Raw genomic sequence first — 26,902 nt, forward strand, 5'->3', positions numbered from 1 at the left:
CCTGTGCGTTACCGTTTGTTGACTTGTGTCACAATAGTCGGCGACACACCGAATGGAACACGAAAACCGCGACGCAAGTCGACTTGTGTCGACGTGTGTCAATGAATGGAAAGCACCCATTGTGTAGCCATTAGTATACAATAAGTCACCTTTAAAGGTTACCCGGGTTACCCTATTCAAAATCTCGTGAAAATAGCCCCAAGGGAGCAGCAGTAATATGGCATGACTCGTGGCGCACTGGTCATAACTCGGTTCAGAAAAGTGCATTGCGTAAACGTGCCCCGGTCTACCCAATATATTCGGTTTATTCTCTTCAGTGAAGTACCGTCTGGTATACAACAGTTTTTGTTTTGTTATTCGGTGCAAGAACAAAAAATGCGGATGGTTTACCGACGCGTGAACAAGCCACACATGTTAGACCACGAGAAAAACATGGGTTTTCTATATTCTGAACGCTCACCTTGCGATTTGTTAATCGTCATCGTGAATGCAACTCAAACTGGAAAATGAATTCGTTTAAACTCAAGCAGTGGCGCCGACTCCATGGGGCCTGAGGGCCAAGTAAAAATTTTTCCCTTGAAACAGAGCTGATTCTGGGCTGAAACTCCACTGAATGTGTGTAAACTGCCTTGAAACAACCTTGTAACTGCACTGCACTGCCTTGTCCTCAACAAGAAAAAGAGCACTCAACTGAAACTCTGATGCCATTATCCCTTGCAAGTCCATTGCTTTTGAACTGCTTCTCCCTTGCTGCATGTGTGCTCCACTGATACTGAACTGGACAATAGCCTCAGGCCAGGCCGAATTTATGGCTCCACTGAATCTCTCTTGCCGAATGCCTTTACTGCCCTGCCACAGAGCTGCTGCAGCATTTGGGTATCCCCTCTCCCATGAATTTGAACTGCTTCTCCCTTGCTGCACATGAGCTCTACTGACACTGAACTGGACGGTAGGCTCCTAGGCCAGGCCAACTTAATAACTCCACTGAATATCTCTTGCCGAATGCCTTTACTGCCCTGCCACAGAGCTGCTGCAGCATTTGGGTATCCCCTCTCCCTCATGAATTTGAACTACTACTCCCTTGCTGCACGTGTGCTACCCTTCGTAAGTTTTGCCAACTTACGGAACCCATCTATCGGACATATAAGCGACCCCTGTTTTCAGCGGCAATGCATTTTTTAAATTTAGCTTTTGGCAACACGTATATCTTTTCCCGCGCATCAAGCTGTCGGTTGCCGTTATTTCTCTCAAGTTGCAAGGAGCGAAAGACGAGCAGTGAGCGTGGGTTTTGGCATGAAAAGATTGATGGCATAAATATTTTCTCGGTACTTCGGCGGTTGTTAACTGTAAGAATTAATCGAAATTAAGGTGAATGGGAGAACGAGGTCGGTGGTGGTGACTGCAGTCATAATTGGAGGTAAGCGTTTTAGCTTCTCTGATGTCATGTTTATTCCTTCCATGTTTAGCCATGAGAACGTTGACATTGAATTCGTGTTTAATTCAGGCACGTTTAAGGATTTCAAGCTCCTTTTTCGGGGTTCATGCAGCCAATAACGAATTCTTCTTTCAACGCGTTGGCGACTGCCGTCCACTTTTCCTGCCTCATGGATACCCCGGACGAGGAGGAGAATACACCGATCGGTCATCAATGCCGCGGATGCCGCGCCGTCCGTTAGTCATCCTGCGGAGGACCGGACTCGGTGAGCTCGAGCGGGCTTTCGAAGAAATAAGGAATGCGGGTGGGTTTTGCTATAGTGCAATGTATATTTACTGCTTACACTTATTAGTTACTGCTGAATGTTTTGGAATCTTGCGTGGTTTTCGTTTGGAGTTCACACATAGCCTAAGAAACGAGACATCGCTTCGTTTTTCATTGAACTATGATGCAAAGCGCATGCTTTCCCAGTGATAATTTAAGTTTTGCTTCCTTTAATTTGAATGCTTCACATTAATGCACCATAAAACTAATAAGCCAAGTAAAGGAGAGTTTTTTATGTGCAATTTTGCTAATTTGATTTTGAGTTAAGTCGTTTGTGACTCTCATCAGTCATGTTTCTTCTCTATTGCAGGAGCATCTAACTTCCATGACTTCTTTCATTTGGAATATTTTTGTATGTGCTTTTAACAGTTATGAATTTATTGATGTATTTTCATGTTCTAATAAATTGTGTCTTGAAAAATGTTGTGGTCATTGCAGTTATAACTATTGTTGACCGCAATCACCTGACCACCCTTTATCTTTTATCATGCATGCAAAATTGTGGGAGAAATCTGTTATGTGATCATCCACTGTTGGCTGGGTTGCGCAAGTTGTTAATTTACTGTGTTTCATATGATTTCACAAGGGAATTTTAATGGATTGGGTAGGGGAAATGTATTCAGCCAAACAAGGGAGTTTAAGCCTGGCATACAAGGGAGTTTCAGCCTGGCATACAAGGGAGTTTCAGCCTAGCTATCCAATGGAGTTTCAGTCTAGCTGGCCAAGGGAGTTTCAGTCTAGCTGGTAGCCAAGGGAGTTTCAGTCTAGTTAGTGGCCAAGGGAGTTTCAGTGTAGCTAGCCAAGGGAGTTTCAGTTTAGTCGGCCAAGGGAGTTTCATTGGAGTAGCTGGAGTTCTTAATTGCACTGCTACTGCACTGCCATCCCTATTCCAAACTCCACTGGTTTGTTTCAATTTCAATGCAGTTTCAGCATAGAAGCAAGGCAGTGAGTTTCAAGGTAGTTTCAGCTCAGTTTCAGTCAAGTTTCAAGGGAGAAATTTTTACTTGAGGGGGCCCAAGCCGTGAGGAAAAAATGTGTCGGGCGTGAGGAAAAAATGTGCCAGGCTTGCCGATTTTCCCTGGAGTATCCAGATATCAAGATTCGAGTTATTAGGGTAAGGAGCACGACGGAGGTTTCTCAACACAAAAATCAGCGTCATTCACTGAATGAAGAGTGTATGATGGAGCTAACGGTGACCAAGCAATCCTATGTATGTTCATTACGGTAGTTGCCAAAGTTCTTTTTTTAAGTGTTCAATGTTCAATGTCTGAAAGCTATGCTAGGGTGTTAGGATGGAATCCTTTGAAATTAGGGAGAAAAATAGTTGGTTACGTGGGTTCTGCAAAGAGTTTATAAAAGAACAGGCTAAGAAGGAAATAGGTCAAATGCTGGACTCATCCAGCTATTACTTAGGAATCCACATTGCAAAGAATATCTTCTAGATATCTACAAAATATCAAGAACGTCTTCAGCTAATGTCTATAAAATATCTTGTAATATCTTCTAGATATTTTGTAGATATCTGAAAGTCTGCTTCTCTGATATCTACAAGATATATTTGAGAAGATATTTTCTAGAAATTCTCGTTCAAATTGGACCCATTGGGAAAATTCAGGATGACTAAAATAAAATATTTTTCGGTATAACCAGAGTTTATTTTCAACTGACAGCCTAATGGTGGAGCGAGAGGTGATGGTAGGGTGCCTTCTGGGGATTCTTCCTGAATATTGGAACCCCTCCAGCTTTCACTTCTTTCTAGTAGGGGCTTCCTCCTCTGATTCCCAATTTGAAGTTACCAAAGCAGCTTACAATTTCCTTTTAGATTTCTCATAGGAGACTGCAACATTATCAATCAATGTTGATTCCGTGTCTAGCATAAATATAGGTCTTGAAGAATTTATAAAACAAGTTTTTGCCAACATATTTAAACACCTTCGTCAGAGCAATGAATGCATGATATTTATACGAACATACTGTTCAGTACATAACTGTGATATGTAAAAGGTTACGACAATATTTGTTACGATGGTAAAACAATTTAGCTGTAAATTAATTATAAAAAGAAGATACTATAATTTTCACATACCTTCTATTCCACTGAATTGGATTTGTTTATTGATGGTAACTAAGCTAAGGTTCATAGTAACGATAGTAATCAATCAATTTTGATTGATTAATTACTTTTAATTGATCATTCCTTTAAATAATAATTATTTTATTAGATTACTTTCAGCATCTAAAATTCTGGTACTTTTGGAATTCGCATAGAATGGAAATATTCCAGACATCTAGTAGTTATTTAAAAAAGAAGCTACCATTACTTTAAATCACTTTTATAAACATTTGCCAGAAGAGTTCCCTTTGCTTTTTTAGTGCACGTGCGTACAATGACTGTATCTATCCATCCACCAGGAAGCATAGCAGATGCAGTTTTTTTTTCAAGATTTGGGTTCTTTTTGGCTAATTTCACTGGACTTTAACAAAAAGAGTCTCCGCTCAAAAAGACATATAGTAGACGTACATCTTTTTGACTATGCTAGTAGATTTTTAAAATATCCAAGTCATTGAAGACATGTTATAGACTTCTAGTATATATTTAAAATATCGAAGACATTGAAGATATTTTGTGCTGTGTGGAAAGGGATGATCTTAAAGTCAAAATTAAGTTAATTGAAGAAGAAAATTTACATGTTCAAGAAATCCTTCCAATGTATAACCCAATTGGAAAATTCTTATAAGAAATTGGGCATTTTTCTTATAAGAAAATTTTTATAAGAAGCATTCTTATAAAATTTTTTAACCAAATCAATTTTAAATCAATTACACAATGTTATTTAAAAGAAATTTTCTGATGGAAATATTTATTATAAACATCATATCGTCATGCTTAAAACACTTGTGCAAACTTCTATAAAAAGCTACATAAGATTTACATCCCTACTGAGAGTGCAAAGTTAGCATTATGCCTAATTTAATCCAAATTTAGACACCTATATCTGGTACACAGCAAACCCAATGATTCCCCATACGCCAAATGTAACTGTCTATCATTAGAGTGCATCAAGCAAGGACGTTCGACAAGCCCTGTAAAGTTCACCTGACTGCCCAGACAAGGCGAGATACCATAGAGGTCCTTCAGGTCATGGCTTCTGCATAGGGTTAACGTCCCCACATGCTAAAAGAAACTAAAAGCAATAGAACCAACAATAGCCTAGAATGATGGACTGATAATAGAATACGACTTTGGCAATCACTACGCAATGAAAGATAAAGGAATTGCAATTTGGAATATGGTTTAACATGGAAAATTGAAGAAGCAAATAAAATAAAATTCAAGTTTGACCAGTGATACTTCAAGAGATTAGAAGGGACGGAAAAACTGATAAATCAAATGAATATGAGCTATGTTTCTTTAAGATACCAGAGTCTAATGGCCTGTACATGCAGGCTTGGATAGATAATGACAGAAATAGACAAAGTAAAATGGAATGTGATGCCTTTGGAGAAAAGATACGTAGAATATGGCTAACAATAGGTGCAACATTTAGATAAATTAATAGAAATCACAGAAACACTGATAAATAATAATAGTTGATGTATTTTCCATAAAAAAATAACTGCAAATCTTTTAGGCTTATTCGTAAAAATTCTTTCTCATTATCTTCCAAGACGACTAAATCACTCACTTCGTCCATTGTAGCACTGTTTTCATCAAAACTTCCACTTATATTAGATATGCCACAGTCTGAAAAAATATATCTATCTAAATTAATGATGAAAATTTAAAATTCCATGAAACTCTGTTTAAGGCAACGTGATTTAAGGAATGCCAATTTCGTAAGGCTTACCTAATGAGGTCAATACCTTTTTTGTTAGAAGCACACGACTTATTTCATGCAACTGATATCACAAAAACATAGTGAATGATTAACATATAAAAGCAATCCCTGACAACCAAACAAGGTTTCCATGTGAACCGTATCCTGCAACATATGCAATATAGGTACACGTGGTGTTTATTCATGGCCTACATCGAACTTCCATCAGTTAATTAAATAACCTGTAGACTCAAAATAAGACAGATTTTATTATTCTAAAACTTTTCGTGTGCTCTCATAGGGATATATATATTAACAAGTTGCATAAAAAGAAGCCTAAGCTTCTTGGGACCATTCATGTCAAATGCCAGCTGAAAATGAGAGAAAATTAGCAGAACACCACTTCACAAAGAGTTAAAACATAATTTCCAAAAAAATCTTATAAGAATTATCAATTGCCAACAGTTATGGTGACTTGAACGCCTTCCAGATAAAAACCTGAAAGGTATGCGACCTGCGGAACATTCTTATAGAATTCCATAGGACATGCAGAGTTCTTACAAGAATTTCTGTGAGAGTTATAAAATCCTATAAGAGTTTCTGTAAGACTTATAAGAAATTTCCAGTAGGGAAGAATGAAGGAGTAGAAAGACGAACCAGAGGAATTTTTAAAAATATCTTTCCCGCAAATTTTAAAAATTCTTTAGAGTAAATCTTCCTCGATTCTTGGTTGATGTCATTGCGATTCATTAGGGGGAGTTGAAAATTGGTTATTTGGTTCAAAATTCATTTATTAGCAGAGTGGTATTTGTATTGTTGCTTTACTTTGCTCTTAGGAAGGTAGGCTTTTCTGTCATCTTCCCTCATACGAAAGAGGATGTCTATTTGTTTGTGCACTAGATGTGTTTCCATACAGCCGCACGGATTGAAACCAAAAATGGTACATGCTTGCATCTCATGCTCACAAACCCAGTAGAGCTTCGGTTGCCTTTTTTTCTCATTACCATTTGTTACGTCACATGACAGAGCTTCTGTGATTGGACATCCTGCCGGGTATGCACACCTCTTGACACACTCAAAGGGAAAACATAATTTAAAGGATTCTACACTTACAATTAGCTATTATGTAATCCTCTCTGTGCAAAGCTTTTCCTGGGGTAGGTGTTCACGCAAAGTTTTTGGTCCAAGCACGCAAACACACAATGATGAATGATGTGGACCAGGGTAGGAGCTGGGCGATACACGGTAATTGTTTTTTCCATTGTTTGCTGTTAAATATGTATAACATCATTATCCCTGATGTGCTCCTTTACCTAAAAATCCTGCCATTGACCCTAAATTTCCAAGTGTCTCAATTCTCTGGCTACTACCCTTCCCGAGCAACACCGGGAAGTCTGCTAGTTTAATTCTCATGTTACCACCTGTTGATAGCCTGCCCGTAGCAACATGTATTAAATTAATAAAATTGATGAGCCATAAAAGGTCTATTTAAATTATTTCATCAATTGAAAACTGGAGAAAATACTGATCTGATATCCAAAATTAATTTTACTGTCACAGCTCTTGGGCACTCAACAGAGGCCCCAGGTAAGTTTTCACAGAAAAACACTTGGCCCCAACTCCACAGAGAAAATTAGCAATAAGTTATTCAGAAAGAACAATTAACATGGTATTCAAATCCACTCATGTGAATGCCATAGAAAAAATAAGCACAGATATTACCAGGTGGAATTAGCGTGGGATTCACTCAATTATGAACTGACTGGAAACTTTGGACTGTGCAGTTGGTGTTATGTCATGGTTTACACTGAACATTGGCATCGTCAGCATCAACACTGTGGGGGGTACAAATGGGGTTACATTAAATTTTTTATACAATTTAGGGGAGGGACAAAACTGAGTTTTCAAATATTCGAGGGGATGCTTCCCCCATTTCCCCTATGGTGGCGACGCCCGTTGCACTGAATATAATTTAAAGGTTATTCAAAGGAATGGCATATAGTTCCAAAAACAAAAATGATGGTAACAAAATATCAGACATATGTAATTTAACATTATTTTAATATTTTTTATTAATGAAAATCGATAAATAATTTTGTAGAAAATAACATTGTATCAGCTTAGTACCCATAAACAAATATTGGAGAAAAGGAAGGTGTAGAAATTCTACTTCCCTTATTGTTAATTTGGAATGAATTTGAATGTTTAAGAAAAAAAAAGGTTTCAAACATTTTTCATGAATAACTTTTTTAAAAAACTGTGTTCAACTATAAAAAGTGCTATGAACAAAAAATTGTACCTAATGATGAAAATGAAGATAATTGTTCTTCAAAAAATGTTTAAAAAAAATGGAATACAAAGCAAGATGGATGGGGACTCCATGTTGGTGATTCGTTTAACCGAGGATTGATTTTATAAACACTACAAAGCTTTTTCAATGCTTGAAATGACATTTCAAATGAAACTGAACAAAGTCAATGAATGGAAAATTGAAGGAGCAATCGTTAAACACTCTTATTTTCCACAAGAAATGAGCAATTAAAGCAGCACCATTTCCTTCAGACTATTTCAACCTTTTAATAATCAATTAAAATCATTATTTGAACACATACAGGGTGATTTTTAGGGGTTGAATAATGGAAAAAAGTCTTTCATTAACAATATTGAGGAGAATTTTTATTTTTAATGACAGCACAAGATTGACATTACTCATCCTAAACTTTTAATAATTAAATTTTGGCATTACTTATAGCATAGGAGTCCTTTAAAAGGGTTGAAAATTGAAAAACTTGTGGCTGCAACATGCCTGTGTGGAAAATATGAACTGAATCCTTATTTTCTGAATAAATTACGAACTATACAAAAATACTGATGACATTAAAATATAATTTTCCACATTTTTATTGCAAAAACTTGTAAACATCAATTTCTACCTTTATATTGTAATTAAGCAAATGCTATAATTTTAATATTTTCAATAATATATCTATCAAAGAAAGTATCGTGATAAAAGAAGACTGTGTAACAATTAATGTGTGTTTTAACTGACAATGCAAGTGATCGTAGGCTTTCCTGACGAATACTATTGATGAAATCTTCTTCGGTTTGGCACAAGGTAATGCTGTTTAAAGTCGAGAAGATTTAAAGTGATTTTATCAATGAGTCACGTAATGGTGGACAACAATTCTTCTTGACAGCTGAAGTAAATAATGGGAGTAATATGTAATGGTGAATGGTAGTGGTCGGCCGTGTTTTTACTCCTGATTTTTCTTCGTGATGACTCGTCCAGGACAATTGTGTTTGTGATTTATGTGTTAATTTAATTTGTCAAGAAAAGGTGTACATTTCAATTGATTATAATTGATTTATTCCCCTTTGCCGATCACACATACTGAGGGCAGTAATGAACAAGGTGAGTTATTTTTTTACACTCTTATTGAATTTCCGTCTCGAGAGAAATATGGGAATTTTAAGCTTACATCCTTGTAGCTAGATGATGCAGTTCAAAATGGTTTATTTTTGCATGATCTTCTGCGTAAAGATTGTAATATATGTTGATCATGTTCATTAACATCCCCAACAAAAACATCATGAAAGCATTGTAATCCATTTTTTTAAAGAATTAAATAAAATGTATAGTAATGTCTTGAAACAGTGAATAAGTCTGCCTCAAAATGTTTTTTTTTTCTCGACCCTAAATCCGTCTTTCCACAGCATCTATAAAGTCTTCATGCAGTTTCACATTCATATTATTTGCAGAGTCACTTACGTGCTTAATTATTTGTTTCAGACAGTCCAGATACCTAAGGTAGAAAAATGTAACTATTTGACTTGAAAAATTAAACCATATAAAATACAAATACAATACAGAGGAAGGACAGAATCGTTACAAGAGAATAAGGAACGAAATATGTCGTAAAGCGCGGAAGGCTAGAGAAACGTGGATGAAAAGCATTTGCGAAGACGTGCAAAACAATCTTAAACATGGAAAAGTAGAGGCCGCTTATAGGATAGTGAGGAACCACTTTAAGGAAAGGGGCGTAAGATGTAATACCCTTAGGGACAAAGACGGAGAACTATTGATTGAAAACGAAGAAAAAGGGAAGAGATGGAAGGAATATCTGGAAGATTTGTACAAAGGAAGCAGCCTCAGAACGAATGCTATCGAAAACGAGAGGGATGACGATGAAATGGGAGCCCCAATTTTAAGATCGGAGTTTGATGCGGCTGTAAGAGACCTCAGGATAAATAAAGCGTCTGGCATTGATGACATTCCTGCAGAACTAATCAAAAATTCAGGAGAGAAGACGTTGAACCAGCTATACAAAATCATTAGTGAAATGTATTCGACAGGTGAGATACCAAAGGACTTTGAGAGGAACATTATAATCCATATTCCTAAGAAGAAAAGAGCGGAGAACTGCGAAGATTTTAGGACCATTAGCCTTACTACACATGCGTCGAAGATACTGACAAGGATCATCTATAGAAGAATAGAACGAAAAGCAGAAGATTACTTGGATGAGGACCAATTTGGATTCAGAAAAAACAAAGACACAAGGGAAGCAATATTGGCCCTAAGACTGCTCATAGAGAAGAGAATGGAAAAGAACAAGCCAACATTCGTTGCGTTTGTGGAATTAGAGAAAGCATTTGACAACGTGGATTGGAGCACAATGCTTGGAATCCTAAAGGAAATTGGGGTTCTTTATAATGACAGAAGAATCATCCACAGTTTATACAAAAACCAAGTAGCCGTGATAAAATCAGGGCCCAGCTGTGAAGAAGCAAGAATTAAGAAAGGAGTGCGACAAGGCTGTACATTGTCACCCGTAATTTTCAACGTTTATATTGAGAAAGCCATTAATGAAATCAAAGAAAAGGCATTGGGAGTGAATATCCATGGAGAAAAAATTAGCATGCTAAGATTTGCCGATGACATAGCCGTTATAGCAGAAACAGAGAAGGATTTGAAAAATATTCTGGTTAATATGGGTAGGGTAATGAGTAGATATCAACTGAAAATAAGCACGAAGAAAACCAAGATCTTAGTATGCAGCAGAAGAGAAGAAGTCAAGACCAACATTAAAATGGGGAGGCAAAAACTGATAGAGGTGGATGAATTCTGTTATTGGGGAAGCAAGATAACTAATGACGGGAGAAGTAAGAAAGAAATTATCAGCAGAATAGCCCAGGCGAAGAGAGCATTCCACCAAAAGAGAGACCTGCTTACAGCGGGAAACTTAAATATGGAAGTAAAGAAACAATTTATAAGAACCTACATCTGGAGTATGCTCCTATACGGAAGTGAGGCATGGACAATGACCGCAGCGGAGAAAGCAAGGTTAGAGGCCTTCGAAATGTGGTGCTACAGAAGAATGATGAAAATCAAATGGATCGACCGAGTTAGTAACGAGGAAGTCCTAAGAAGAGTAGGAGAGAAGAGAAGCCTCATGAAAACCTTAATAAGAAGACGGAACAACCTTATAGGCCACATCTTGAGACATGATGGCCTGATGAAGACAATCGTCTAAGGACAAGTGGAAGGCAAGAATGGAAAAGGAAGACCCCGAACAAAATATATGGAACAAGTAAAGAGAGATGTGAAAGAGAAGAAATACGTAGGTGTGAAAAGATTAGCTGATAGGAGAATAGAGTGGAGAGCTGCGTCAAACCAATCCTAGGATTGTTGACCAATGATGATGAAAATACAACTATTTAATTTGACGTCTTTTTACTGTGAATTTGATTAGAATAATTAATTTAATTTTGGCATGCAATTGCAGTTTTATTCGTCATTCATATCTCTAGTATAATTTCTAAAATCTCAGTATGGATATATTAAATGACTGTGGCTGAACAAAGATTAGTTTAAGGAATTAACTCCAATGTACTTTCTGTTGTGCAGTGCAAGTGCACACAGTGTAGTTATTTGGTGAATCCATCCAGTTTCCCATGGGTGTCATGCAGATTTTTGATGGGGATCCTCTTAGATTTTCTATTAAGTCTGGATATCCCTTAGAATTCAAGAGGATTTCTCCTAATTGGAAATATTCAATTCTGTTCAATTGAAAAGTGACAAATTTCAATTGAATATATGGAAATTCTATTGAATATGAGGAAATTAGTTATTTAATATCCAGTGAATGCCCACACGATTCCCGAAGGATATCCATTGAACGTCCACAGGATTCTCGATGAATATCTATTGGATATCTCATGCATAACCATGGTATGTCCAAATGGAGGACATTTGGGTACCCACTGGACATCCATTAATTGTTCACAGGATTCTCCATAGTTATCCACTGGATAACCAATGGACGTCCAATGTACATCCATGGTATGTCCAGATAGAGGACACTGGATATCATGGATACCAACTTGGATACCCAATAGGTATATTGTGCTGTGTGGGTCTTATATATTTACAAAATATGCTGAGCATACACACTTAACATAAACGTGGAGCATATTCTCAGCTAGACAAATGCATTGTGTCAGCAAATGTTCAGTATGTATTGAAGATTTAAAACACATTTTTCAAATATATTTTAAGCATGTGCCGGACAAACATTATGCGATTCGGGTAAATTATTCCTCCATAGTAGAACCGCAAGCAAGCGCAATATAATCCACAGGATAGAGATCTTGCTTTGAAAAGTTCAAAATACTGCAATAAAAATAAATCATGGTAAAAAATTGAAGATATATGACTAAGTGATAAGGCCGTTGAGCCTTCGCCACAAAGAAAAATTCGTTACTTTCACTGCTAAAGTTGTTGGAGTAAGGCGTTAATTAAGGTCAGTTACGTCAGAAAGAGTGTTTTCGGCTCTCAGGCCATTTTCAGAGGTATAAAAAACAGGGGAGATCAGGAAGACGTCTCAATCAATGGTTCAACGGATCACCAAACTCTTGCGTAATATGTAACAACAAGAGGCTAGATCGAGGAATAAACGAATGATAGCACATGTATACAAAGAGCAAATTTTACCCCGCAGAAAAATGTTTCAGCTGCGGGAGAATAATGAAATTTAAAAAGAATGACAGTTCAAGAAAGGAATAATTCCACCAAACCAAATATTTCAGGAGTATTGTCACCAAGTGTAGACAAGCCTTAACCTAACAAATCAACAGATGAATACTTAGCCACCAAAATACAGTCCTCGCTAATCACTCTTATCAATATCTTCTTGCATGACATCTTCTACCCAATAGAGACAACACAAAAGCATTAGCCATTAAAATAAATTTGATATTTTATCACTCATTGTGAATGAGTAAGGGTATATTAGTAATGCATATGGCTTCAGCAATCGCGGAACAGGGTTTGCTGGCAACACGACTTTACTCCCCCACGCAGTCCTATTAACTCATTGTAAAATGTAAACTGATGTAAACCGATGTAATCTAAACATTCCATTTGCGATGCGGACAGGGTTTCCAACTTTCAATGGAGTAATGAAATTTTTGACAAATATTAATCGTCTAAAACAAAGGAACAATATCTTAAAACAACCAACAAAAAATATTAAAAAGGTTAAAAATGCCTATTTCTCATCAAAATATTGAATTATTTGTTTTTTAAGAATCATAGAGTATCATTCTAGTACGTATGTGAACACAGTGTACCGGAAGTACTTTAAAGGAACAGTGCTGCAATATGGCGTCTGTTTGTTGACAATCGTCTGCTTCGTCAAGAGTTGTGGAAGGAAGAACAATTAAAGTTGTTGTTTTATATTTGTTTCAAGCAAACACTTCGCATCTGGAAACGTACTTAACCGTTCGCCGTTTTCTACGAGTTACTATGAGTAAGTATAAGCGTAAATACTTAGTTCTAAAATACGATTAAGAAGTCTTCGTAATGCGGAGTTCATTCATAGCAGATTTGTCAACATTGGGTTAATTATTGGACGAATGATATCTTGATGCCTACATGTGAAATTAAATTTGTTCATATCACTTTATTATTTGTTATAGTGCTGTTTTGCAGGCACGACAGTTGATCTTTGCAATTGTACTCCTTCATGCAATCATTTTCCGGTAAGTGAATGTCAACAAAGCCTTGTGAAAGCAAATCTGATTTCTTGATTTCATGTAAATGTATGTACTTAAAGAAACATTTTGGCCTTTTCAGAACTTTCTGCTTCCCTGGGATGCACTGAATGCGAAAGTACTTTCAATTCTGCGTCTTTGCTTCTGAAGCATTTTGCAGAGCATATATCTCAGGCAGTCCAACATGATGAGGGCAACAAAAGTAATTACTCACATGGCAAGGAAAAAGAATATAAAAGGCATCCGTGGAAGAAGGAAAAAAATGAAAGTATTCTTGAAAAAGCCCTCAGAAGCCCTTTGGCTACTGCTTCTCAAGTAGGTAAACCGTCGTCATCTCAAATCCCACCGGCGGTCACACCTCAGAAGAGTGGCTCACCTGAGAAATCTTTGGGTAATGTTTCTATAAAACCTCCAATTTCACCTTCTAAGACATTAATTAGTAATGCTATTTTGCCAAATACATGTGCCAAAGCCCCGGATACAAACGTTTCGTTGGAAATACCTAAGATGCCAAAAAGTAAATGTTCCGCATTGAATAATGTAATGTTTCTTAAATTAGATTTACAAAAAAGACTCGAAAATTGTGTCCTAAAGTTTGTTAGGCGTGATAGCTCTCTGGTTGAAGATAGTCAGAGTGCCTTTGTGGAAAGAGTTAATTCTTTAAACAGTGATCATATTCCTCAAGATTTGGTCCAGGTCAGTGAATGCCCAGTCGTCCCTAATGGTGCTTTGACCTCTAGTAAGGAGAATGACAGTAATGACCCGGTGGAGGGCTCAGAGCCCCAGGATGATTTCAACCCTCTCAAGTTTTGTGTTGTTACCATGGAGGAGGGAGACGAGAAACTGGAGCTGAACGACGAGGACGATGTACTCGGGGAGTGTCCCTCCCCGGCCCCTGCTGTGACTTTCGACCCCCAGCAGCCAGTCGAAGCGATGGAACCGCGGAAGCAGACGAATAAGAGTAGTAGCAGAGTAGACCATACCAAAGCGATTACCAAATTGAAGAAGGTGAGCAACGGGTATGGCGTGGCCAAGCCAGAGCCTGCCCGTAAGAAGTACCCGTGTACGTACTGCTCCAAGCAGTTCGGCTGGTCCACGGATCTCAAGCGACACATCCTCACACACACGGGAGAACGGCCTTTCAAGTGCAGGACGTGTAGCGCGACCTTCACCCGCAACTTTTTGCTCCAGAAACACATCGGCAAGGTCCACGCAGCATTGTCGGCCCGTGGGCCCAGCGTCGACCCCGTCGCTGGCAAGGAGGAGGATGGAAAGAACGAGGTGAAGGTCGTTGGTGGGGCAGTGGTGTCTGAGGATGGGCTGAAAGGAACGCCGAATGTCAACGGTGCGGGCGTAGCGTGCAATGGAGTGGTGGACGTGAGGTTCGCCGAAGTCAACAATAGCCGAGTGGATCACTACAACGGGCAGAAGGTGAAGGTTTCCATCAACAAAAGAAGCGTGGAAGGTGAGGAGGGTCAAGATGACGATCAGCAGCGCCGGAGGAAGAAGAAAAAGAAGAAGAAAGTGGCTGCCATGGTGGTTCGAAATCCTTTGGGAACCTTGGTACCTATTTCCACAAACCCCATGATTACACTCGATTGCCTTAATGCTAAAGATCCCGTATGAATTTGTGAATGAGAGTTACAGTATTGTGGCATGCCAGTAGTACTTTTTTTACCGATTATTTTAATTTATTTAGATATTTTCAAATGGAAGCCAGTGGGTATGAGATGCGAAGGTAGTAATATCAGGTAATACCAGAAATTAACGTTATTATGCTAGGAAATCGTCATTCCTATTGAATTTTGTGAGTAGTGTATTTTATAACTAATGGTTTACAAAATATTAGTTGCACTAATGATTTCATTTACCTGAGTCATCATTAAGATGGAAAAGATGACACGTAAGTGTCCATTTAGTAATGAAGTGTTTACATATTGAAGAAAAGCTTTACTGTGTTTGTAATATACATAGTCACGTAGATTTTATTACTAACAAAACCGTATTCAGTGAAATATGATTCAATTTCATTAAGAAAAGAATGAAAAAGGCATAAGATTCAGGGGAAATATTTTACATAAAGAGGTGCTTTTCAGAATTAATCCTCAACCATGTGAATTACAGGGTTAACTAAAGTTCTAATGAGGGATGAAATACTATGCCATCTGTGACTGTGGAAAGGAGCCGAGAAAAGTAAATGCATTGCATACTATTCTAAGTTTATTAGGTAAGCATTTAGATTTTCGTTCCTATTTACTAACGGTGCTCATTAGAGTGGGCATTTTTAATCAGTTCCGCTTATGGTTCAGTGGTCATTATATCATTTTTATGGCTTAACCATTTGACCTATCTTAAATTTAAAAAAATAAATCAATGTGCAATCATTTGATAACGCAATGATGGAAGAAGGTATCTTTGACCTTAGTGGGAAAATGAGTGGCAAGTTGGTGGGAAATCTATTGGTTGTTTTGAAGTTCTGAAAATGGTGAATGGACTGGGTCAGGTTATTCAGTTTTATCAGACGAGGTCGCAAGTCACTGTTGATTTTCTTGTAAAGTATTATTTTTATGTTGAATTTATTTAATTTTTGTTAATGCAGTGTTTGTTTCAGATGATGTTACGAAGGCTATGAGGGTAAAAGTAAGATATTTCACAAAAGTATTTTTACACAAACTAATGTGATGTCATGCTCATCCTAGTCAACAATATGAATATTTTTGTGTTACCTGTGAAAAGCAAAATCTTTTGCTAGTATGGTGAAAGTAGAAATACATATTTAAGTGCAACCAAAGTTGAAATGCTGTTGTAGTCAGCAAGGAATTGATGCAACGGTGAAAAATAGTCAAGGTTCATAACAATCATTTTATAGATAACTCTTGCAGTTCTTTTAGGTCGAGAGGCTGAAGGAAATATATATGGGAACGATGTGAGAAGCAATTGACAATACATAGAGAATGGCTGTAAGTTTTGACTGTTAAGGTGACTGTAGTAGTTTTAATGAAAATTTTGCCCATACGTATTTTGATAAGTTAACTATAACTTGGAGCAAGTATTTGGGGTGCCTATTATTTATTTATTAAAGATAGTGAGTGGATTAGTTAATCCTTGTTTTTTTATAACTTTTCTTATAGTTCCTCAATTTTATGAAACCCATGTTAAAGAGATATCTATTTATTTAATCTGTAAATTTAGTGAACAGTGGTTTAACTGTTGTTACTTTCTCATTAATTGAATCAATCTATTTTTCAAATAATTTGAGCCATAACTTAATATTGTACTTACTGAATTAAATTTCTTTTGCACCTGTTAGAGTTTTAAACTCAAATTTTAGTGAAACAATATATTTAAGGGATAGATGTAAAGTTGAATTTTGAGCTCCGTATTTATATGATTAATGCAATCATACCAATGACAATAGTGTAAATTTAAATTAAAAGGAAATGGTTATAATGAAAGGTATTTTCTCTGTCTGAAATAGTTGCTAATGGTGAGAAAATTTTAATGTTCAATCGAAGCAATTTGTGTTATGAACATGTTTGCATGAAGCGCATGTTAGGTTATATGCTAGTCATGGTTGATGGTTTCCTATTTTCCACCAGTATTTTTCGTCGTATCATTTCAATGGTATTTTGGTAATCCCATGTTCAGTCATTTGCTCGTGGTGAAATTGTTTTTTGTCATTTTCATGAAAACTTCATTTCAAGCTTATTATACTTGATCAGATTGTTTTGAAAATTGATGGAAGTTCCATGGTGTAAACTGCTTTTGCCCATCCGTTAAGATAAAGGCTGTCATGAAACCTTTGATGGTTTAGTTTTTCATGTTTAAATGAGTAAAAGTAACTTGCCGCGAGAACTTACTCTTTTAATTAAGCCCTTATTTATTTCCAGTCGTGCAATTGGTATCAAATCCAGCATGACAGACAAAAATCCTTGTAATTGTCTGTGGAGTGGTCTTACTTTATTTTAGTTGGTCAGTGTTATATTCAAAGGTATTATTGAGTGGATCTCTGATTATGGTGAATTCTATTACATATTTGGTTTCCTTCAATTTTCAATGGGTCTGTTGTCCTAACTAAGCCACAGTTTTTCTTTTCAAATATTTTTGTGACTGATGCAGATAGGCCTTAAATTTTAAGTCTCATACAGTTTGTGTCGCAGTTAGAACATACTAAAAAGCAATGGTTGGAACTTAACACAGGGGTTATGAAGTTCAGTTTCAGATTCACCTGGGAATTTTACCCAATATTCAAGAGGAATGGTTATTCTGAAGAGGCATGTAGGCCAAAGTACACGATTGGAAAGTTCTGTAAAAAATGTATCCTGTCATAGTCATACACTCTTATGAAATCAATTAATCACTATGGTGAATGTTCGGATAAATTTTACGAAAGATTGGCCATGATTTTGGTAATTTTTCACAGCGTTTTTCTTTTTTTAAGCCATAGTTTTGTTTGAAAATTTTTTCATCACTTAAAATTGCAGTCAATGTCACAAAAAATTATCCTTCAAAAAGGTGTTGTGAGAAAAAAGTTGCAAAAAGGAAGTGCTGGACACATTCACTGAGAAATTGTCGCAGCATCATCTGTCGCTGTTCGTGATAAATTTCTCCCTCTTAGAAGCATTGCTGGAAAAAATAATGGAGAAGTAAAGATGTGGTTGCCCAGAGGACTTAATAATAATTTCTCTCCAAATCTGACCTTATTGCAGCTTGAAGTGTTTTTCGTACACAGGCCAAAGACAAGTCACAAAAACATTTGAAAAGGATTATGTTATAATGATAGCTTCCCTTCATAGTTTACATATCATTATTTATCTGCTGTTGATATGTTCAGTATTCCTTGTTTATCTTATATTTTATAGTGAAATCCATGTCAAAATCTAGAATGAAAAAATTGTTTTGCTGAAAAATTTTGCAACCTTAAATAGTTTTCTAGTAAAATCCACTGATTCTGTTAGTTTTTCTTAGACCAATTATGGCACTGATTCTTGGTACAACCATGTTTTAAGTGGAACTAGCAATGAACTTCATTTTTTTCTAAATTGTATGGAGTGTTGTTGTAGAGAAAGTTGGAACAAGAATGTAAGATGAGGAGTTAACGCAATTGCATGCTGTGAATTTCTGTTGGCCAGGAAGAGTAGTACTTTGGATCAAGTTAAATGTTATTAGACTTAGATTCATTTTTAAGAGAAAATAATATTCTTTACTTGGAAGTTTTTGATGCTGCCCTCTACCATGTAAATTTTGTTGAATACATGAGGAGCAGTAAGGTGTTCAAACCAAGGAAATTGTAATGCTTACTTAATTGCAAATAAGCCTTACATAATATTATGTAAATGGTTTTGATAGGTGTTGTGTGACAAATGTACTTATTTTTCTTTTGCACTAGTAACCGTTACTTTGCTAGGTACATTTTCAAAATGTTGGTGGTAAAACTTTTAGAAGTACTGTTGGGAAACATGGCATATTTTCTTTTGCAAATGTGTAATGGCCTAGTGTAAATAGGTAAATTGATTACTATTTTTCTCGTAGGAAAACAGGGCACAATTATACGAGTGCCACTACTGAAATCATCTATGGGTAATGAAGTTTGGAACCATATTTAAACTAGGTAAAATGTATTATTCTCCAGGTTTAAGCTATGGATTTCATTTTTGACCATATGAAATGTGGTAGTAAGAAGGCTCATTACTTTAGGACCAAGTCCTCTTTTTATCTGAACACTCAGTGATTCAAAATTCCCCATTGTTGACACTTAATGCAAAGGAATAGATTAATTAATCTTTCCACTAGCATCCGAGGACAGAATTCAAACCATGTCTTCCAATTAATTGAGGAAACCGTTTTGTAAAAGAAGGATCTTAGTTGCCCAAATTCAGCGGACATTAGAAGACTCCAAAAGAACACCGTCAATATTAATATTGCTCAGGTTTTCATTTCGATCGAGAAGTAACCTCCAATTTCACACTCATAACTGTAAATACCTCAGAATGAAAGTAAGGAGGTTCATTAAGGACCCAAGATAAAATTTTGTGCCTCAGAGTTCAACAGAATTATGCCTTCGATTTCCCTTGAAAATGTTCTCTTTTTTAATTCACAGGTTTGGCTCTTATGATCACATGCCCTGTTAATTGTCAGTGTGTGAACAAAAATTACATGTGCTAAAACAATAATGTATCCAAAATGTTTGGAAAGCAGGTTTGGTGGCTGTGTGAATTTGATATATAGTTATGGAATTTTTATCATATAATTTGGTAATCAATCATTGGAAATAAATTTTGAAATATGTATTTGTACTTCTGTTTTGGATCAAGACCACATAGCTATGCCATTTTATCCAGAGTAACACAAAAAGGTTCAATAAAATATTAAACAATGTAAAAACATGTTGTCTGTATTTAATCAAAACAAAACATTCATTGCCAACCCATCTCTGGAATTTACTGTCATTATGTTCAATCTTCACATCCAAAAATAGTGAAACTACCAAGAATTATCCACAGCTATTATCTGTTTTTAAAGATGACAAACGGACAATATTACAAGAAAACTAAGTGGAATATTGTAGCATCAGCCTAAATATCTTGTCAGACTGACTTTTCCATTCATACTGGAAATATGCAACTTTCGGCATACATTTATAAACACCCTCAGTACGTCATTGATAACCTCAACCCTCAATATACTCTCACACACTTCAATAGGAACATAAATGCAGATTTGCTTAGTTCACTTTTTTTGTAAATAAATTACACAAAATAAGAATAAAAGGTAATATTAACATTAGAAATGCATTTACATTAAAACTAAGTACGTTAATCTGAGGGTTGAGCACACATCCATTCACACAGTTTCTAAGAAAATCATCCCCAGTTGTAGCATCCTTGAGTGCCATCAATCACTAACAAATAGCACACATTGAAAAAATAATGCTCATGTAGTGGAACTCTTTCTCTTCCTCTCTCTCAGTAGACGTTGCATCTACAGGAAATGTGTGGCCATCTGGTGGCCTTTAAAAAAATTCAACCCTTGTCAGGTAAGGTCATCTTGGACTTCTTACATCACCTCCTCTTAGCTTCACTGGACCGGCGAGTAAGATTCAGTCAAGGAAATTAATATGCCAACAAAATGGTACACACCGCAAAATTATAAGCTCGATAAGAGAGCACAGATTATTTATGAAACAGAAAAATACAAATAAGTACAATTTGATAACTTGTTTTTAAGGAGGGACAAAATTTTAAACACTTAAGGTGAAAACAAACAATGGAATAGGACATTCTATTTTTTGAGCTTTCATAGTCTAATGATTAAAATAGTTTTCTACAAATAAAATATAAGGTCAAACTTAAGACATGCATGAACCAATAATAATTTATATCGATTTGATGAGCTCTACCCAAACAAGATTATTAGAAAACAGCTAAAAATTGGGAAGTAACATTAATTCTGACAAGCAATATATGGCTGATATTTTAAGAGAATTATAACATCAATTACCTCCAAACATTCCCTATGGGGATGATACTGTGAACGGTCATTTATATCAGCATTAATAATTCCATTTTACATAACATATTTCTCAGTGGTATTTGTATTTGGCTATGCACTTGAAAAATTGTCATCATTTAAGAAAAGGGAAATAAATCACTTTGCAAAATAGATACATTATCTGACTATGATAATATTTCACTGGGGAACAATTTTTTGAACTTATTTTCTGTTGACTTCAATTTTTGAGCTATTATAGAATTAAATAGGCGAGCTGAATTCAAAACTATAGTTAGTATTCTTCTACCATGTCAAGTTTTTTCACTATTCCTCGTGCAATTGTGACCACACACTGCTAGATTGAGAGTCTATCACAGGAAGCATCACTACCTTCCAATTGGTTGACATTAACCTTATCCTACTGGCATACGGAGACTGATGCAGTAGGATACCAGCGGCAGGCGCAAAGCAGCCTAGCTGTGCAGGAGATACTATAATGAGACGCAGGCACGCGCACGGCCTGAAATTTGCTTTGTAATGGAGCTACAGTGTTGTGCAGGTGGCCTACATAGATTTTTCTAGTCAATTCACACACATCTGTAACTAGGTATAAATAAAATCATTCTGTATGGACAGTATATCAGGTAAGATTTCTATTTAAATCCCTTCATTAGCAAATTTTTCATTACGTATGAGAAAAAAAGAGGGTATCCCGTAGCTCACAATGACACGATAGGTAAAAACTGAGGTAATTTTCTTATACAGAGGCAAATAGTTAATCATTAACATGTCCCAATTGTAAGACAACAAAATGGCTGTTCTCCACTGTTATTGATGGTGTGAAATATTAATTAGCCTTCAGTTTTGATCTGCAGACCCGGAAAACTGTTGTGGCACACGAATTTTTAATTAAACACTTCTTCTTTGATGCACTACCAACAAAAATTAGGCTGCACTTCACACCATATCCGTTAAAAATTGGCTATATGATTATGAATGTATTAACAAGATAATGCAATTCCTAAATGTTTGTAAGTGTAATATCTATGCTACTTATTACTTTCAGGAAACAATCATTGGTTTTTAGCACACACCCCACAAGGGAACGTAGTTCAAAAAGGGCATGTTGTTTGAACAAGTGTATTCCCACATGTATAACTTCGCCAAGTTATAATAATGAGTTATGTGGTTGCAATCAAAACTGCAAGAGGTACTGAAATCATAGAGCATTTTTAAGTACAGTAGAAGCCCGGTTTTACGAGTACTCATAATCCTTCGGAAATTACTCACAAAACCAAGCGCTAAATGTATCCGAAGGAGTTGAATAAACCCATCCAAGTCTCATAATCATTCGTATTTACAGTTTTTCTTTTGTTTCCGCGGTATCTAACGAAGTTAAACTGGTAGAAAGTCATTATCAGGCACAAAATAATTGAGTATCAACATATTTAAAGAAGGAAACTGGGGATTTTATAAAATAATAATTCCCCCAGTTTCGGTAATTTTATTCCTGTTTTTGTATTTTTTGATCACCGAAGAAAGCTGTAAAAATAGCGTAACTAGTTGGAACCAATATGTTTGGTATGCGGTGGAGGTTTTTGGATAATTTTGCGAAAACATCATGCCGACAATATCAGTTCTGTCGAGTTTTCGAATGTTTAACCAGTACATCAATCAGTTGAGAAAATCGGCCAAAAGATTCACTGAAATACGGTGTGATTCGGTGATCGAAGATATTTCTCGCAAATACATTTTTCCCCATTGGAAATGTAGCCAGCTTTCGTATTTAACATCACACCGTTTATGGGCAGTCCTGCAGACCTTTGTTGACAAAACCACTTGAATAGTGCAGATTCCATTTGTGGATGTTCCCCTTGCCTCAAATATTTTTGGCTGATAGGTGTTCCTAGTGCGTTCACTACTGCTCGAATTGTATCTTTCTTTAATATTGTGAACTACGTACATGGTGAGATACCAAACTGCCTCCGGATATCAGTCTTTTAATTCCAGCTATTTTTGCAATCGTCTATAATTTTAATGTCCAAATATTTACATTTCCCTGATATGATGCACTCGCGCAAACCACCTACTACTACGCCCCAGAGACTGAGTACACTCCGCCCCTCCACGCACATCCCAACTCTCCCTTACCGTGTGATTGGGCGCATGCAGTCGAGGGGATGGTAAAAGTGGTTAAAAATCGCTCGCTTCTGCTGAATGCTGAGGCCCCATCAGCCCTCTCCCTTGAATCGTGCTCAAAGGATCGGAGGCATTGCGTTCACCCCTCTATACAGTCTGGCCGCAGATAATTGTTCGGGGTAGGGGGTAAGGTTGCCAGGTAAGAAAGGGAAACGCCCACGTTACATGTAAACAAAATGCTTCTGTGAAGAAAGGAACTGGAAGGGACGACGACCTTGACGGACTCAAAGGAACAATCCCTTGTTTTGATGACTCGAAGAAAGAGCTTGTTTTGGTGTTTCAGGTTTGTTTCTTAGCTCCACATGCATGTGACAACATTGAATGACTAGGCGGGGGTGTGAGATGCATTTTAGGGGCAGTGGTTGGCTGCAAACCGTGCTGGCGCAGGGTTCTCCGCTCCTCGTTTTGGGCTAATATCGGACCACTATCTGTGCACCGAACATCTCTCGCCTGCCCGACTGTAGTCTAAGGGTTTTTTGGATAGCGATTGCGATGATATAAATGTGTTACTTAATGTACAAAATCTTCAGTTCCTATGAAAAAAATAACCCTGGGTAAATAAAAAAATAACAAAAAATAACCTATGATAAAAGCACCGCATGGGAACGGATTAGCGAAGAAGCATATGCTGCATCATAAAATTAGGAACAGAATATTTTTTTGGCATAGGAGTCTGTATAGAAGAGCTTTCAATCATCGCCAAGAGATTCAAAAGATCTGGTGTAGTAAACAGCATTTTTAATTGTGCTCGCAGAGTACATTGCCCTTGAGGGTAACCCGCATCTAAGTTAAGTCATTCGTTTAAACAAATTTTTGGGATTGCGCGGAAATGCGTCACAGTTTTGCTGATATGATGTGAAACTTTGAATTATAATGAACTCTGGAGAGTATTAAGAAGAGATAATGAAGATTCACTATGATTGGTCGCTAAGAAGAGGATTTCTGCTATCAGCAGAGTAATTCTGCTTTTACAAATTTTTTACAATTGATTACTCAGCGGTGGTGAGTCCTTGCTCGCTAACCTACGGTTGTTATTTTACCATCTTGGTAATAATAGTGATTTTCCTACGTGGCAATAGATTGTGTCTTGATTAGTATGTCTTTATCGAACTACATTCCTATGCATAAATGAAACATCGAAATATACTTCGCCGGATAACATGCCACAACAGGTAACGTTGCTGTCGATTTACATAAGTCGAAAGTCAATGTAAGGGCGCCGGATCTAACTATGACAATGTGCTTTCAACTTCATTACCTGACTCAGGAGTAGATGGAGGGGGTTTCACTACAATGTAAGTTCCCGCACTTAAGACAAAGCCTATAGCATCATTATGGAGACGAAGCCAGCCAAAGAAGATGGGGGGAACTAACTCCCTCTCCCGCTGTCATCTTTCTCCCATTCCCCTCTCCTTGATAGCTGGGCGTAACAAAAGAAGAACGTAAAATGGGAGCGCGCAGCGCATACTCAAGGCCGTAAATCACTAAAATTCTTGGACATAACTGGCTTTAGGTGTAGCAGATCTGATACACATCTTGTATTTTTAGTTTAATAAACAGATAATACAAAACATAATCGTTGATGCTTGCTCAGCGGTGCATTGCCCTCGAGAAATGCCTGTCGTAAAACCGAGCGTACACAGTGGAAGGAACTTTTTGACCTCGCTAAATCTGATTTATTTTACATGTAAAACATAGGCCGTTTGGCAGTACAAAGACTATCACTCACAAAAACGCAATTCTCGTAAAATGCCGTACCTGCAAAACTGGGCTTCCACTATCACATCAATCGATTCATCCTTCCCCTCCCACTATGAAAGACAATGCAAGATGTTAAATAGCAGTTACACAAAATTTATCCAATTTTGGTGCAAAGCAGGGATGTGATCTGATATAGCATTCAAATCCAGACCTCGATGATAACAAAATCAACTCATCACTTGGGCATTAATTTTGTTTCCTACTCCTAATTTCTTGGGAGTAAAATTCTAGGAGATCAATCACCAATTCATGGTGTAAAGCAACTGTATGAGTACCACAGTGCCATTTCAAGGGCAAAAAATGCATCTAATCACAAATTTAATACAGGCATCCCCCGAGTTACGTATGTCTCGACTTACGTAAATCCGTACTTACGTAAGCGATAACCGTATTTCAAATGATTACGTTAATTTTCGAATGCGAACGCGAAGAAGTAGATATTCGCTCGTACAACCTATGGTAGAAAAAATATCGAATAGTTATCGAGTTTTTTACGTGCTAAAAATAACAAAGTGACCCATTTTTGTCATTCCTCGAAGGAAATTTCATTAATTTCTGTAGAAAAATCGCTTATAAATCCCAAGCCAGCAATCAACGTGAAAATTTGCAGTTCTAGCGATGGATGTGGTGGCGTATGTGGTTGCGCTCATTCCTGTACGATACAACTTGTTATACAGCAATCTCTGAAGCGCCAACGCAAAGGTTCGACTTACGTAAATTTCGACTTACGCATAGTCTGCCGGAACGCATCTCTTACGTAACTCGGGGGATGCCTGTAAATGTATTTCACTCTTCAATGATTTATAGCCTCCCCCGACACAATTTTCACTTCAGCACACTTCCTTGTGGTTGTTGTTTTAATGCCACATGCAGGAGCAGAATGCGCAGAAAGCAACCAGCCAATCACACAATAGAGGAGATCAGAGATGTGGGTAAAGTTATAGCATTGCATTTCTCTTTTGCAAAATTCCTTTAAAAGAAAGTTTCGCTGTGTTAATAAAGACAGACGATGTCTTTCGCATAGCAAATTGTAAACCAGCACACCAAGTAGAAACTTAGCCCATATAAAGTAAAAGGGTTGATTATTAAAACTAACATGAAGAATAAATGCATAAAAAGGATATTGTTTATCACGGCCATCACGGTCATGTGATCTCTCCCTCTCTCGAACGTAAGGAGACTTCTCCTGAAAAAAGAAAAAAAAATTACCATTAACATTGAGATCATTCAACAAATAACCACAGAAGAATAAAAGATTAGATGCAGCAGCATCTATAATAAATAAATGGAACTACACAAGAGTGATCATTCAAACAACAACTAGGAATTCCCTGGCTTTTTCAAGCCTTCTCCCACTTTTTAATACAGTTTGATTAAATTTATTTTACTGAAAATTCATCTTAGCAGATAAAAAAAACGTCATCAATTGCAGTGAAATATAAATTAGCGATGGAGTAATCATGAAAATAAGCACTGTCCCACATTTATGGAACTCGATACGTACAATTTAATCACCAAATCCAACAACATCATACATATTTGATACTCAGCTTTTTACCATCAATTTCATGATTGCATTATTTGGGAACAGCATCAAAAAGATATTTGAAGCAAATAAACTCCATGATAAAAATTTTACCCCCACATTTTTGGTTCTCATTCCACAATAAGAGTGGTATTTCAAATATTATGCTGAAATGAACAGTTGTCATTTTCCTTATTTAGAGGTGCGGTCAATAAAGCTTTGCAATTGTATTTAAGAACACCTTGGAAAGCCCTGAAAGCCTACCGCACCACCAATAGTCTGGTCTTGAAGGTT

General features: G+C 36.8%; 2 protein-coding genes across 5 annotated transcripts in view; one reads left to right on the plus strand and one right to left on the minus strand.

Moving 5' to 3' along the window:
- The first annotated feature begins 13,215 nt into the window (after positions 1–13,215).
- LOC124162816 (early growth response protein 1-like) lies at positions 13,216–20,016 on the plus strand. 2 transcript variants are annotated; one of them, XM_046539478.1, is made up of 3 exons: positions 13,216–13,388; positions 13,558–13,620; positions 13,715–20,016. In XM_046539478.1, exons 2-3 carry the CDS (start codon positions 13,605–13,607, stop codon positions 15,256–15,258), a joined length of 1,560 nt encoding a protein of 519 aa, XP_046395434.1. In that variant the 5' UTR covers positions 13,216–13,388; positions 13,558–13,604; the 3' UTR covers positions 15,259–20,016. The 2 variants fall into 2 exon arrangements, with proteins under 2 accessions (XP_046395434.1, XP_046395435.1); XM_046539479.1 differs by having other exon boundaries at positions 13,571–13,620.
- Positions 20,011–26,902, minus strand: part of LOC124162813 (THO complex subunit 2) — a 109,387-nt gene continuing 102,495 nt past the window's right edge. For all 3 annotated transcript variants that reach the window (XM_046539474.1, XM_046539473.1, XM_046539472.1), the window contains exons 31-32: positions 26,208–26,269; positions 20,011–20,724 (exon numbers count right to left, since the gene is read on the minus strand). In XM_046539474.1, coding sequence (XP_046395430.1) covers positions 20,694–20,724; positions 26,208–26,269 — 93 coding nt within the window. In that variant the 3' untranslated portion in view covers positions 20,011–20,693. The remainder of the gene's footprint in view (positions 20,725–26,207; positions 26,270–26,902) is intronic.

Source organism: Ischnura elegans, chromosome 7 (assembly GCF_921293095.1).
Source record: "Ischnura elegans chromosome 7, ioIscEleg1.1, whole genome shotgun sequence".
Taxonomy (NCBI): domain Eukaryota; kingdom Metazoa; phylum Arthropoda; class Insecta; order Odonata; family Coenagrionidae; genus Ischnura; species Ischnura elegans.